At 34.5% G+C, this 15,907-nt stretch overlaps 1 protein-coding gene across 1 annotated transcript; it reads left to right on the top strand.

Annotated features, from left to right (window-relative positions):
• Positions 1–4,835: 4,835 nt before the first annotated feature.
• Positions 4,836–6,231, top strand: LOC136979373 (uncharacterized). The gene has a single exon (XM_067275316.1). The coding sequence runs from the start codon at positions 4,861–4,863 to the stop codon at positions 6,229–6,231; it is 1,371 nt and encodes a 456-aa protein (XP_067131417.1). The 5' UTR covers positions 4,836–4,860.
• Positions 6,232–15,907: the final 9,676 nt, after the last annotated feature.

Here is a 15,907-nt window from a genome sequence, read left to right as displayed (position 1 = left end):
CCGCATGTCTCGCAGCGTGTAACTTCTCCCTCCCAGAATGCTGCACACAACTATGCCTACAATTGCATAAATATACTTTTAAAGATATTCTATTTGATAGTTGTAACCAGCTTTTATGAATGTCTATGCTTAGGTTCTTGTTAATATTATTTTTGTCTCTAGTAATTTCGTAGCTTTCTTTGAATTTTCTTTTGTACCAATGTTTTTCTTTGTGTACTATTTTAACGTCAGTTTTATCTATGCTACAGTTATGAGTTGTGCAATGTTCGTAAAAAACAGAGTTTATTCTATTCTATTTTGAATCCGCGACGTGTTCTTTTAATCTTGTTTCCAATCTTCTTTTTGTTTCTCCAATGTATGCTTTTGGTGGCTACACATGCAAGGTATTTTGTAAACGACGTCAGTAGTGTTGTATTTATCTGGTTGTATATTTACGCCAGGTTTAGTCTGCCGGATTCTTTTTTGTAAGTTTCTATAAGTTGATGTCAGTTTTATATTTATTTTATCGAAACTTTTATTTATCTGTTCGAAGAAGCCACAAATGTAGGGAAGGATATGCATCTTAATCTGCTTTTATCTTTTTGTTTATTTTCCAGGCTTTATTGTAGATTTTACTCTCCCAGTTATTTATTACTCGTTGTGGGTAGCTGTTTAATAGAAATTTAGTTCGTAGTTCGTTAAGATTTTTTTTTTCTTCTGTAGTGAGCTTGTTCTGTTCACGATTTTTTTATACTCCATGTTGAATATGTTTTCTTTTATGTACTGTGGGATGTTTGAATTGTAGCTTATCACCTTCCTGATCTCGCGTGGTTTAGTATATGGTTTGAATTCAATTCTCTTTTCTTATCTGGTTAATTTAATGTCTAGGTAATTTATTTCTGTGTTTTGTCTCCTTCTCAACTTTAAATTTAATATTATCATTTAATTTTTCTTCTGTTTCTTCAAAAGAAAATTTAAAGAAAGCTACGAAATTACTACAGACAAAAATATTATTAACAAGAACCTAAGCATCGAAATTCATAAAAGCTGGTTACAACTATTAAATAGAATATCTTTAAAAGTATATTTATACAGTTGTAGGTATGGGTTGTGTGCAGCATTCTGGGAGGGAGAAGTTACACGCTGCGAGATATGCGGGGAAAGTAAGTGGGAAGACGTAGTGCGGAAGATGCCGGACAGATGCCCACCAGATACAACATATGTATATTACGTAACAGACTGAAAAGGGGCGAAAGCCCGAAACGCATCTCTGTAAAGATTATGGTTTAAATAGATGAATTTGCCAAGTGTTTATAGATTCACCAAGTCGTGACACCAAACAAAACAAGAAAAAGAAGACACGGTTTCGACAAAACAATAAACCTTCTATTCTGTTTGCAACCGGACTCTAGCCCGAGAATTTCCCTACACGCTCTACGAGACCAGCTGGCCGGATGTACTGTACAGTACTGTCCACTAGATAAGTCTATTTCAATGTTTTATTTGTACGTTACTTTTTTTCGGTGTGAGTGTGGCCTGCGTGGTTGAAACACAACGTATTCGCTGGTCTCTCGGGGCAACTTGGAACCTTGCCCCTTTGCCAAACCTCTGCAATTGAGACCTTCTATCCTTTTTGCCGGTGAGTGTTTCCAACACTCGGAGATTGCAGACCCCATACCCCAAGTCGTTCTTAGGGCCAAGTGTTGGTATTTTAGTCTTTTTAAAATTGAGTTCAGTTTGTTTTTCCATATAGTTTTTTCTAGAGTTCTTTGATTGTATTAAACATTTTTTTTTACGTTCCATGACCCTCAATCTTGCCAACTGTAACATAATTATCAATTTGTACCGTAATTTGCAAACAGATTCCAATAATAAATTTGAGCATAGCATAATCGATAATTTTGCCATTTTTTTTAATTTGGTACAAAATAAACAAGAAAAATATTTTAATTGAAGCGCAGTGAACGATCTGTTTTGGTAGCGACTCAAATCGACAAATCGAATTACTCTCAAATATGTTTGAGAATAATTCTAACCCGTCAGTAACAATCTACAAATTTAAGACGAATTCCGTTGCAACAGAATTACAAATAATGCCAACATAAGTTGTAAGTTTAAAAATTAGCATAAGTTTTAAAAAGTAAATTGAAGACAGTCTGTAGGAAAAATCACCATTTATTCACTTAGTCAATGTTCGAAAATACAAACTTTTGACCACCGACCTTTCGTTGTAGACTACTTGGCCGTCCCTTAAAAAGAAGGGAAAATATCCAATTAAAAACAAGTTTTAAACTCGAAACTGGCAATGCCACACACAACTTATAAGCTTTCTGTTGTACGAAACCAATCTATCTGACTCGTAAGTGCAACGCTTCTTACCAAAAACGATATATAAGTATTCATCAGTCAGTCCGAAAACTTCAATTGATTATATTTTACCAGCTGGGGTTTAGTCTTTATTTATAATCATAGATTAGGACAAATTGATAAATAGCAACGAATTGTAAAATTCAAAACTATACAGACACGTGTTAAAATTTTCTAGATTTGTATCATTTATTACATTATTGTGTGAGAGATAGTACCATAGTTGCAGCGGCTACGACGTGGATAACCCCCCCTAATATAATGGTGTTGAAATATTATTAAAATCATTCGTAAACACGAAGCCTATACGTGTAATCGATTATGTATCTTAGCTATTTTGTAAAGAATGTTCAACTACTACGTAATAAACAGATTTTCGATAAATATCGCGGTGATAAGCGAGAATTGGAATTGTGACGTCATATTTCTCTTCCACTTGACACAGAATGTGCCGCTGCTCAAGCCGCGTGGTGGATGCGACTGACACGTGAAATACGGATGTATCCGGCAACAACGATAATGGTTTGTTTTTGTAATTAAAACGATTGAAAATAAACCAATTATCGTTTTGTAATGTGTAGTTGGCCCAACTACACATTACAAAACGGATTTTCCGGGTTAAAAAGCAACCGTGATCCCGTTTGAGAAACCCTACTATCCTACGTCTAAGTCTCTTTTCAAAATAATGTTATTCGCACAATATTATGGTTGCGTACGTCACGCGAGTAATGAATTCATAATTAATGTTTTTTTAAGCTATATACTTATGCATATTACAGAACGTTCAATTAATAATAATAATAATAATAATAATAATAATAATAATAATAGCGCTTCTCTCAGTGAAAAAATATCAAATTTTAAGTCCCCCCTATGTTTTATTTTTCATAATTCCATCTGGTAAACTTACAGTATTAACTTTTCATGAAAAATTCGTGTTTAAGCGAGGTATCTATGCATAAATTTAATTTACAGTAAAGCATCGATTATCCGACTCAATTGGGGACTGGGGTTGGTCGGATAACTCGAAAGAGTATGAAAAAATACATTATTAGTATAGTGTATTAGTCCTGGTTTAAATACTAGCCTCCCTTTCATGGTCGAGCCAGTGCTGCCAGCTAAAACATGCAAAAATTTAACAAAAATAATATTAAAGTAGCCAAGACATAACCAAATATTGTAGCGCCACATCACTAACGGACATTTGAATTTGCCTACTAGAACGCGGTCGGTTAATCGGGGGTCGGACAATCGATGCTCTACTGTATTTTCACTTTTAAGTAATATCTTAAATTTTTAAAGATAACTTTCAGAAAGTGCCATTCACAGCCGAATATCAAACGCTGATCTGCAAGCAATCAAATTTTTGCGAAAAACGGACCAGATATTTAAACTCGGCACACGGAAAACCACTTCAAACATTTTGTGCTGGCCAGCAGCCTCGTAACACTTTTAAGTTTGATATTCCAACTGAAGAAGGCTCGTGGAAACGTTTATGGTTAAATATATTACTGGAGTTATCTTCTTTTCTATGATTTTGTAGTATTATTAATCTTTATTAGCATAAATGGTTGGCACCCCTAAGCAATTACAAATGTTAAAATATACATTTGGTACAATTTAAGACGTAAAATTTGTATAATTTCCTTAAATTTAGTTGTTATCTAATAGTTAATTAAAATTGTGAACGAAAATGTAAAATTATACAAATTATATAATTCCTTCTTTCCGAGTTTATTTAAGTTTTGTCTAAAGTCTTGAGTTAAGCTTTGCTGGATTATATGAAGTATTCCAAATAATTCTCGTATTTGCGTAAATTTATCGGTCTTTCGGTATATGTATTATTGGAAAATCAATGGAGTCACACCAATAATTATTTAAGAAGTTTCGCCATTCGCTGGAAATGAATAATTTAACTATGATTAAATAAAAGTTATATAATCATTTTACATTTATTCCTTATAGTTTGTTTATATATGATTGTAGAGAATGTGTTTTTAGTACTTCTGGATATCGGGAGTGATAAATGGATTGATATAAGTTGTTTTGATCTTTGTTTATAGAGTCCGAGCGGAAGTTACTCGCGCGCCGCCCTGGTGGCAAATATTTACATAACATATAGGAGTTCGCTAAAGAATGCATATGCGTTATATCTGAGACATTTTGAAAACCGTACCTATAATCTATTTATCCTAACTTGGCAGCTACTGTAAACAAACTAAGACACACCTCTCTTTGTTTATTGGCTTAAACCCACGTCCATCAATTAGAAACCGCGTTGCATCTCATTTGTCCGCAGAAAATAGTTCTTCGTTATTTATAAAATCATTAATGAAATACTAGTCGCTTAGCAATGATTATAAATGTAATTATTTCATATTTGTTAAATTGTTATTTTAATAAATATTTTCACATTCTGAATCACTAAAAATAAACTTTTTCCGGTCATGCGCACTATAATGTCTTGGTTTCGTTTTCCATTCATTTCAAACTGTGTGTTGTCGAATTACAAAAATGGAAAACTTGAATGTAAATACGATTAAACATCAACAAGGAAAATCGCTGAGGAGCTCGGATAAACGAATAGTATTAAATTTGTTTAATTCTCTAACTGAAACGAATCCGGAACTCTGTGTGAACGATATAGTGAAAATGGTAGCAAAGACAACAGGGATATCAGAAAGAAGCATTTACAGAATTCGCAAAGAATATTTTACTAATGGTAAAGTAATAACTCCTTCGAAAACCCGTAAGCGTACTCAACTTGTTGACAAATATGATGAATTCACAAAATGTGCCATTAGAGGTAAAGTACACAATTTTTATTTCTTAAATGAATTACCTACGGCAGATAAGGTATTACAGGCTGTTAATGATGATCCAGATTTACCAGACTTTACTCGATCCACGATATATAATTTGTTAAAATTACTTAATTTTAAATATACAAACCGTAATAGAAATAGTAGATTAATTGAAAGAGACGATATCATTTTATGGCGAAGACAATATTTACGAAAAATAAGAGAAATGCGTTCTTTAGGCCGTAAGATTTACTATTTGGACGAAACGTGGATTAATGCGGGCCATACCAAGAATAAAGTATGGAAGGATTGTTCAATTACGTCATATCGCGAAGCTTTTGTGTCTGGACGATCTACTGGATTAAAAAATCCTTCTGGAAAGGGAAAACGAATAGTTCTTGTTCATATAGGCAGCAATTCAGGTTTTCTTAATGGTGGTCTATATGAATTTGAATCAAAGTCAACAAAAGATTACCACGAAGAAATGGATGGAAATAATTTCAAAAAATGGTTTGAAAAAATATTATCGAAATTAGAAAGTAATGCTGTTGTTGTCATGGACAATGCTCCATATCACTCGGCTAAAATTGAGAAGATTCCTAATTGTAGTTGGAAAAAAGCTGACATAATTTCTTGGTTGGAAAAAAATAGGGTTCGTCATAACGAAAAAATGTTAAAAATAGAACTTTTGGATATTGTTAAAAAAATAAAACATAAATACGATAAATATATTATTGACGAAATGGCCAAAGAAATAGGTGTTGATGTGTTACGTTTACCTCCGTATCATTGTAATTTAAATCCTATTGAACTAATATGGGCAGATATGAAAGGTTACATCGCACGTCACAACACAACATTCAAACTGTCGGATGTGCGAATTTTAATGAATAAAGCTATCGAACAAATAACTGAAGAAAGATGGAGAAAATGTATCGAACACATAGAAAAAGAAGAACAACGAATGTGGGAACTCGATGAGATTTCGGAAACTGTTGTAGAAAAACTGATTATTACAAATAGTGACGAAAGCGATATAAATGATTACTTCGAGCAACTATCTTCTGATACAAATGATTAATAAGGTAAGTTTACACTGTAATTATTTAAGAAAATTTTTAATTATATAAATATCACATAGATAAATTCATACATTACAGTAACGTTTTCCTTTAGAGGTTTGAGTATGATTTTTAAGGATTGCCGGAGAATTTGTTTTGTTTTATATCTATTTAATAAAATTGTTGTGTAGATAAAAATTCTGAAGTATGTTCAACTACACAATTATAAATATGTTTTGTGTAAGTCTTAATAATATATATTTAATAATTTTTGACTATATTTAAACGATGGAAATAATTTAAACGGCTACGTAAAAATATTAAAGTAGGCTATAATAAGTTTTCTAAGTATTATATCGGTAATTTTTAAATTGTTGTGACCACTCTGACCTACTTTAACACGTGCAGAGAAAGGGGTTTAACAAGTCGACACGTGTCTAGCCACTTCCGATTGTGGTTTGACCAATAAAAATCTCCGGCGGATTAATACGACAAAATCTTTGTTTACAGTAGCTGCCAAGTTAGGATAAATAGACTATAGTTCAGTAAATCGCTTATTGTTTTTTAATTTGTATTTGAGTTATAATATTAAAAATGGGTAAATCAAATGTAAATTGTTGTGTTTGGACGTTCTAATACACTAGCAAACACGCAATATGTAACGCCGAAAGTTTCATTTTATTGTTTTCTGGCAGGTCTACACCTTAAACAGAAGCGCCAAATTTGGATAAATTTTGCTAAAAGACAAAAGGAAGAAATACAAAATTTATTGTTAATTTTTAAAAAATTGGCACGAATAATTTTATAAAAATATCCTTGTAAATTTAGTAAAAACGGATCACAGGGGCTACCCTCTAAATCAGCGCGGATATGCAGTATGCATTTTATAGATGGGGAAAAAAGTGAAGATTCAAGATGTCCAAATTATAATCCAACAATCTACTCGAAAAAAGAAGCAACGAAGAAAATTGTCGACACGAACAGCCAATGAAGAGATATAAACACCTAATGAACAGAAGGAATATTTTATTTGAAGAAGCAGGAAGACACCTTTGATGTAGCAATTGAAAACAATTTTTTAGACCCTAAACAAAAACAAAAACGTGATTTTGGAACTCACGAGGTTACAAACGAACGGTTTGGAGACTTAAAAATTTTTTATTTGCATGACTAGTAACAATGTTTCTGAAACTCAAGTTTCCCATATTAAAACGATTTCAAAAGAATGTGGAGAAAATTATAGGTTGTGTCATTTTAGTGGTGTAGCAAATTTTCACGATGATCAATCTTTAAAAGATCTAATATCAGTAGGATTCGATGTTTTCAATTTACTTTCAGACACGCTTCCAAACAGTCCTGTTAGAATTTATGAATTGTCTTGGGAAAATAAGTTACTAATTTTTCTAATGAAGTTAAAGTTGGGTTTGTGCTATTCGGCATTAGGCGCATTGTTTGGAATTCATAGAACCACCATTAAAACATAATTTCTAAAATTTGTAAAAACTATTTTTGTTGCAACACGAGATTGGATTATTTGGCTAACAAAATTATCTATCTAAGGCTACATTACCTCAATCATTTAAAGAAAATTATCCCGAAACAAGAGTAATCATCGATTGTACAGAAATTAAAACTGAGAAGCCATCATCGGTTCAACATCAAATTCAGTTTTATTCCTACTATAAATCTGCTTATACTGTAAAATATTTAATTGGAATTGCCTCATCGAGACAACTTTTCTTTCTAGTGAGTATGGAGGAAGAAGTACAGATTCGTTTATAACAAATGATTGTGATATTTTACAAAAACTGGAGGAGGGAGATATTGTTATAGCTGGTAGAGAGTTTCCTCAAATTAAATTGGGTGTCGAAAATAAAAATTCTATTTTAATTATGCCTTCTTTTTCAAAACCAAATCAAAATCAGTTTAGTGCTAATGAAATGGACGAAACATACAAAATTGCTCGTGTAAGAATTCACGTTGAGAGAACCATTGGTAGAATTAAAATTTTTGAAATATTGAACTGTAGATTACCCATTTCATTTCTTACATATGAAAGAAATGAAATGGGTAATGTTTGTTTGTGCAGTATTAGTAAATCTGCAGCCACCAATTATAAATGACTGAAATTTTTTTATTGTGAAAACACCGAAACTTAATACTATTTACAATTGCAGGTAAATAACAATTAAAGTAGAACATTTGCATCTTCTCTAATAGTGAATAAATGAACGTCTTATTTTTTCCCACTTTAAGTATTACATTTTGTACAGTACATCATTATAGATAAATAAATAAGAAAATTGAATATTTGTTACATATAAAGCTAATTGGATGTGTGTATAACATATGCTATTTTCTTTTAAATAAAGTTTAGAACTTTTAAATTTTAAATATTTTACAAATATCTCATTTGTCTCGAAATCAACAATTTTTTTAAAAATCTTTACACGTGTAAGGGCGTTTAATTTCGAGTAAGCTAAACTAAAACTAAAAGCTAAATTAAAAAACAATAAGCGATTTACTGAACTAGGTACGGTTTTCGAAATGTCTCAGATATAACGCATACGCACTCTTTAGCGAACTCCCGTGTGTTATGTAAATATTTGCCACCAGGGCGGCGCGCGAGTAACTTGCGCTCGGACTCTATACATTGTGATATTGCAGAATCTAGTAGTAGTGTATAGCCATATTTTCAATCGCAAATGCTCTTCTCAAAAGAACACTTAAAATACTACGGGCATTTGGTGTAACTTTGTTTTTCACAGTTGATCTTAATGTAGAAAAGTTTTATTTTCATCACCTTTTAAATTTCAAGTCGGTAATAAAATTTTATTACGCGTTTTAAAAAGAATGGGAAGAACCAGATGAGATTTGTTTCGTGATCCCGGTACGGTTCTCTTTAGTTGATATATGGAAGCATTTCGGATCAAATAAGTACTCGAGTCCCTAAATTGGTCCTGCATAATATATAATTGAGTTTATTTGGGAGTTATATACCTAGGTATGAAACTGTACATTTGAATTTTTAATTCCGAACGTTAATATAACAAATCATCTATTGTCGCTATTCAATTTGGAAACGTGTGATTTAAAACTACCGTTCGATTCAAAAGTCGCTCTCGGGTAATCAGTTTCCTCGACTAATTGAAAACAGTTTTTAAATATAATTCGCTTTCTTTTTTCTGAGATATTACTATTATTTCGGAAGATCGTTGTCTTTGTTTTATTCAGATTGATTAATAATTTATTTTTTAAGTCGTTGCATTTAAAATGATTAAGTTTTCTTTGTAAGGAAATTTTTGTCGGTGCCACGATAAATAGATCTGCAAATGTATAATGGAAAAGTCTATTTGCAATTTCAATGCCATCGGTGGAGTTTGAAGAGAGTTGGTTAATTCCTATTACATAAAAATTAAAACAAGTATGCAGAGAGCGGATCGCTCTGAAGAATTCCACCTGATAATTTTAAGAAATTTGAGAAACGTCAATTCAAAGACTTCGTCTCTCTAAGGTTTGAAGCAGCGCCAGCAGCTTTGCAAGTAACCACGCGATCCCAAATTTGTAATATTATTTTACATAATACCGGTATTATATAATTCTTATTACTTAGTACTTGTATACGATATTTCGAAGAATTTTAAAATAAAAAAGTTATATTTCATCAGCAGTGACAATAGTAAAATCTCATTAATACTAACAAGAGAGGAAACGAACACGGGACGAAGAAGAAAACGAGAAAAGGACCGCAGGGTCAGGGAACATGAGAAGAGCCATGGATTAACGCGTGGAAATCATCTTCACTCGGAAAAAATTAACAATTTGAAAACAATCATTTTAGAAAAATCAACATTTACCCTCAAATACTTTAAAATTCTTCCATTATATAATTATTAAAGGTTTAAATGTAAAAATTATATACAGATTTATCGGTATTATTACTGAACCATTCATACTGTCAGTATGCCGACTAACGGAGGGGAATTCCTTAATCTCCCCCTCAGGGATGACCTACGGGCCCTCGCGTATGTCGGTGGTAATGAAGGAGGCAGAGAATACAAAGTGCCTTTACAAACCCGTTTATTAATGGAAAGTTTCTTAGTTTTCATGGAAAGATATATTTTTTCTAATGTTAACTCTAAGAAACTGCCATTCACGCCCGAATATCAAACGAGTGTCCACCAATTAAATTTTGCGAAAAACGGACCAAATATTTAAACTCGGCACACGGAAAACCACCGAAAACGTATTTTGTGCTGGCCGGTAGCCTCGTATTATGTAATTTTCCTATTCGAATGCCATCATCAGTGCCGTAACTAGCCATTCCTGTACCCTGTGCAAAAATTTGCATTTAGGTCCCTTAATTAATTAATTTTGGGAAAATAAACAAATACATGCATTTTGGGCTCCCCTTCCGAGTGGGCCCTGGCAAGGTGTACCTGTTGCACCTGCCTAGTTACGGCACTGGCCACCATACCGGTGGGTCCGAAAGGAAGAAAAGACAATTGCGGAAGGAGTTGAAGTAAATTCGACTAAAAGTAGTCGTTGACCTCCCGAAAGAGAGGATGGTCAACCACTACTAATTAATACTGGTCTACTATTAATATTTGAAAAGCGATCCGTGTTGGGCAGGTTGCGATGGCTCCACACACGATCGAATTTGATAACCTTAACGTCCGAAAGACTTCGTATAATTTGTTTAAATAACCGGCACGACTCTATTGCTAACAGAAAAACTATGAAATACAGGGGTAAGACACCTCTAAAAGAAGTGAGAACATTGTGACGAAAAATTGCAGCCCGGCATTGTGGAGGTGTTACAATAAATAATTGCTGGTTAGAATTACTGTAGTTTGGTTTATTTGGTTACGGCAACGCAACACCGAGCCATGTGCCGAGAGGGATGCATCCCGGGAAGACTTTTAGGGAAGCTGGATCCTATTTAGGTGTTACTAACGTGAAGAAAACTCCACGTGACCGGGTCGTCGGCCATGCCCGACTACCTACCAAAGTTCGTTGGTTTATCCACTCGGCTACTAGAGGGCGCTTATTAGAATTAAGAAAGTACCATTCGGAGATAAATTATCCCGAGTCCTTAGATGTGGAAAATTAATCATTGTCGCAGTAATTATATGATAATACAAAAACGATATAATTTTAAAAAATTTATAAGAATTATATTTAGTTCACTATTTCGTTAACGTTTTGGCTAGTAGATGGCGCTACGTGTAACTCAGAAAATCGAATGCGGATGGAAATGAATAATCTCCATATTAAATTGTGAAAGAATGAATTGATTTATACAAATACCATCGATCAGAACTAATTTCATTATTCCTTAAGTCGTGCAACATTTTCTGGATTTGAACATAAAACTGATTGACAAAGAGTTGACCGTTCCGTTAACAGCTGTATTTTTAAAATTACAAAATGAAGAATGAATTCGTAGTTCCGCAACTGGAACTGTTTCTAGTTCCAACCCGAACTGCCCATCTGTAATTCTGGAACGTTCGAATATAGAATCGTCGGAAGTATAAGGATTTCATTATTCTAGTTTTATTAAATTACGGATCATTTATTTATCGATCTGTCTTTTAGTGATAAACAACCATTATACGTAAAGGAAAACTAGCGGATTTGCGCATGACTTGTTTCCATGTCACCACCGAATTATATCCAAAATCCTGCAATTATTTTTCCTGTCCGATCCGATATAAGCTAAATCGCGCACAAATTCTGACAAGCAACGATAATTAAATTTGCTCTTATTACGGCACAAAACGCATTTATGTATTCGATTCTATAAATTGCGGAGATTATATCCTCGTATTAATACCGACATCTCTGAACTTTACTCGGCTGTTGCCGTACTCTCGGACAGTTGACTGTGTTGTACTGTACTGTACGTGGAACGGCTTTTGCGGTCAAATCCGAGACAACGCATTTATCTGCGATAGTATCGAATTATCATTTGCTGAAAATATTTACATCACAGCATTTTCCATAGATACCACTTAAAGGTGTTCTTGGAAAAATAATAATAATTTAATTAATATAAATAACATGTTTTGAAAAATAATTGATTTGTGAATATTTTTTATAATATATTTATACAGGAACCACACATTAAGCATTGTTTTTTCAGATTTAAAAAAATAATGTCCTAAAAACATTTGTTAAAACAACGCTTCTAAAATGTACGCAGCGCACGTTTCTTTCTTAATGTATTAATATGGAATAAGAAAGTTGAGTACGTTATCAAACAATAACACGTCACTCACCACCCGGCCGCCCCATTGTGAGTCTGGCCGAACCCATAATAGGCTGGCTTAAAGAAGTCCTCTTAGTGCCCACAGGGCGGGAAAGGGTAAAAGAAAAAAAAAAAGAAAACCATTGATGATTTAAGAGTTAATATAAGTATTCTCCCGGAGCTGTCGGCGGGAAAACGGTACAATCTTACACCTTTGGCTGACGAATTTTTACAATTCCATGCCGAATACCAATCCATTTTTTAAAAAATAGTTAACAAGAAATTCGACTAATTGAGATAGGAAAAAAACAACCAAATTCGCTCTAAAAACGCCATATACTCACAGACCCGCCGTAAGCGGGCGTGCAAGGCGTGCACCGCACGCGCGCGGCACATCCAGGGGGCGGCAAATTGGTATTGCTGGCAAGCTCAGCGTAGGTAGTCGTAGTTAAACAGGGGCTGCATAATCGGCATTGCACACGGGCGCTCAAACAGCTAGCGGCGCTGCTGTATACTCACCACCTCAAAGAACTCAATATGGCGACTGCCGCCACGCATTAAGGTATCGTGTCCAGACCCTGTGTTTATAGCCCTTAAATATAACAGCCGGGAAAGTAAAAATAACGACGTCTAATGTTACTAAGTCGCGCAATCTGACCAACATACGACATTGAATGTTGCAATAACGACATTAGTAATATTGTTATTAATATTATAATTGTTAATAACAAACAATATAACAACGTAATAAAAATACAATATTATACGAAGTAGCCCCCATCTGTAAAAAATCCACAAACCTTCAACAACCTTCAACCTTCAACCTTCAACAACCAACAACCTTCTGGTTATTATTGATGATACAATATTAAGATAAATTATTAAAATGACTATCAGTGAAAAATTTTCTGACCAAGAAAATGACGTCCATCCTTCTGTATAATTTTGTAATAAACTTCGGTATCTGCACAGAATGATCTAACGTTGATGACTCGAAAGAAAAATGTGGATGTTTATTCAGTGTTTTTGAATTTGACCAGGCTGCTAGGGAAAAAATATCGCCGACCGGGAAGAAAAATATGTCGGGAATAGAGCGATTAGCGGATAAACGTCACGGGTCTTATTACAGGAATAACCGGTAGGTGGCACAAATGGCGCATAGGCGTAAATTCAATCGAATGTGGTAACGACCAATTTATCGTTGCTTCTCCCGAAAAGCCGTGGTCTGAGTCGGACGACTTTTCTTCCGTACGTGTCGCTCGTCCGGAAGAAAGGTCACGAGATATTACCAAACCGGTTTATTCCGTAATTGCGTGGGCGCGAGGAACGACGCAGGCATTCAAATTCCATAACCAATCGTTTAACCGATTTTACTTTTATTATCTTTATTTATACCGAAAGAACCCGGCGGTAACGACGACGTTTGCGTCTTTATCGTAATGAGAGCCGAGCCGTCGGTTCCCCTTTACCTTCCCGGCGCTTAAAAATTCTCGGCCATCATTAGTTGTCTTCTTTGTTTTCGGACGAAGAAATTAGTTTTTCAACTAAAACGTTGGAAGGTATTTTTCCACAATACTTTCCCATACTTTATGTATAGGCCTACATAAATAACAAGGGAAAGTAATGGAATCGCGTCAGATTTGACTCTCACAGTTTTTTTGCAAATCTCCACGTTTTGAGACCCCTCGAACCTAAAAAAGTCAAAACAAACGGCAAAAAAATTCCATGGGAGTGTGTGTTGGCGTCTGTTTCGCTTAATATCTCGGGATGGGACGAAGATAAAGAAACGAAACTTGGCACAGTAGCGTGTATATAAAGGGCATCGATGCTATTAAATTTTGGTGGTGAAAGGTCGAGATGAAGAAAGAGAGAGGATGGTCACGTGTCATACTTCGCCAGGGGTCAAACTTACTAAAGAGTTTACTTGTTGCTAGCATTTACAGTGTCGCTTAAAACTCGTGTCTACCCTCAAAATTGAGTCTTTTGCTATTTTATCTTATATATAAAATTCTCGTGTCACAATGTTAGTTACCTTACTCCTCCGAAACGGCTTTACCCATTTTTACCAAATTTCATATGCATATTCAGTAGGTCTGAGAATCGGCTACTATCTATTTTTCATACCCCTACACAATTTCCCCCCTTTCAAAAATATATTTATATATGGATTAAGGCTTTTATGTCCAACAGATGGCGCTAACTTCCGACGACCTAAGTTTGCTTTTCTGTGCGGCATTATGCTTTTCTGTGAGAATGGACTGAAGCAGATCATTTTCTATCTATCTATATAAATAAAATATAACGTTCGTTTGTTCCTACCGATTCCTTTGAAATTTTGACACAACGTTGCATTCGAATACGCACGTGTTTTTATATAATATACATGTCAAAATTCCCCCCAGTGGGGGGAGATGGACGGGATTAAGGCTTACCGTGAAGAACTCGGCTTCTATTATACTATTTTACATGCGGTTTTTTGCGTTTTCAATTGAGTTTTAATAGGTTACGTCAACAGAATATACACTAAAAAGGGAGACGGCCGGATGGCCGAGCGGTTAAGGTGGCAACCTACCGCTCTGGGGGACCCGGGATCGAATTCGAACGGGTCGAAAATCCCCAGGAATTTTTCGGGGGGTGGTCCGTTCGGATATGTCGGGCCCCGTCCCTCACCACCCGGTCGCCCCATTGTGGGCCTGGCCGAACCTTCTAAAAAGAGGCCCTCTTAGTGCCCACAGGGCGGAAAGAGTTAAAAAAAAAACACTAAAAAGGGATTTTTCGATATTCCCCAGCGGGAAAAGTGACGGGATTAAGGCTTACTGTGAAGAACTCGGCTTCTATTTATACTATTTTACATGCGGTTTTGATTGCGTTTTAATAGGGTACGTCAAGAAAATGTACACTAAGAAGGGATTTTTTGAAATTCCCTCCACGGGGGAAGTGTTATACATTTATAATAGATACATTTTGAGCCACAGCAACGCGTGGCCGGGTCAGCTAGTAATAATTAAAAATATACATTTTGTTATAAAAACTTTATAATAGATGGCGCCATATACAATTTTAGTTATTTATTTTGATTAATAATACAAATGTTATTTTTAAAATAAAATCTCGTAAAAGTTACGCAACTCGTTGCCAGATTTTTTTCTACACGAATGGACACTTGTGTGTGGCACGATTTCGTTCACTCTCTTTGAAGCTTAATAACTGCTATGAGTTTTGTCGAAAATTTCTGAAATTTTGCAGAGAGGTTTGTTAGGAGAATTGCGGCTATTAAATTTTGGTGATTACAGGTCGACGGAGTGGATAGATAGAGGGGGTCGGACTTAGTGGAAATTTTACTCGTTATTGACTTTTTTTTATAAAACCCATTCCTACCCTCAAAATTAAGTTTGTTTATCATTTTATAATAGTTAAAAATATAAAAATTTTGTAACAAAATATCG

Source organism: Centruroides vittatus, unplaced genomic scaffold, assembly GCF_030686945.1.
Source record: "Centruroides vittatus isolate TY-2023 unplaced genomic scaffold, ASM3068694v2 contig_620, whole genome shotgun sequence".
In the NCBI taxonomy this organism is placed as follows: Eukaryota; Metazoa; Arthropoda; class Arachnida; order Scorpiones; family Buthidae; genus Centruroides; species Centruroides vittatus.
The sequence above is the reverse complement of the archived record's forward strand: the minus strand, read 5'-3'. Positions and strand labels throughout refer to the sequence as shown.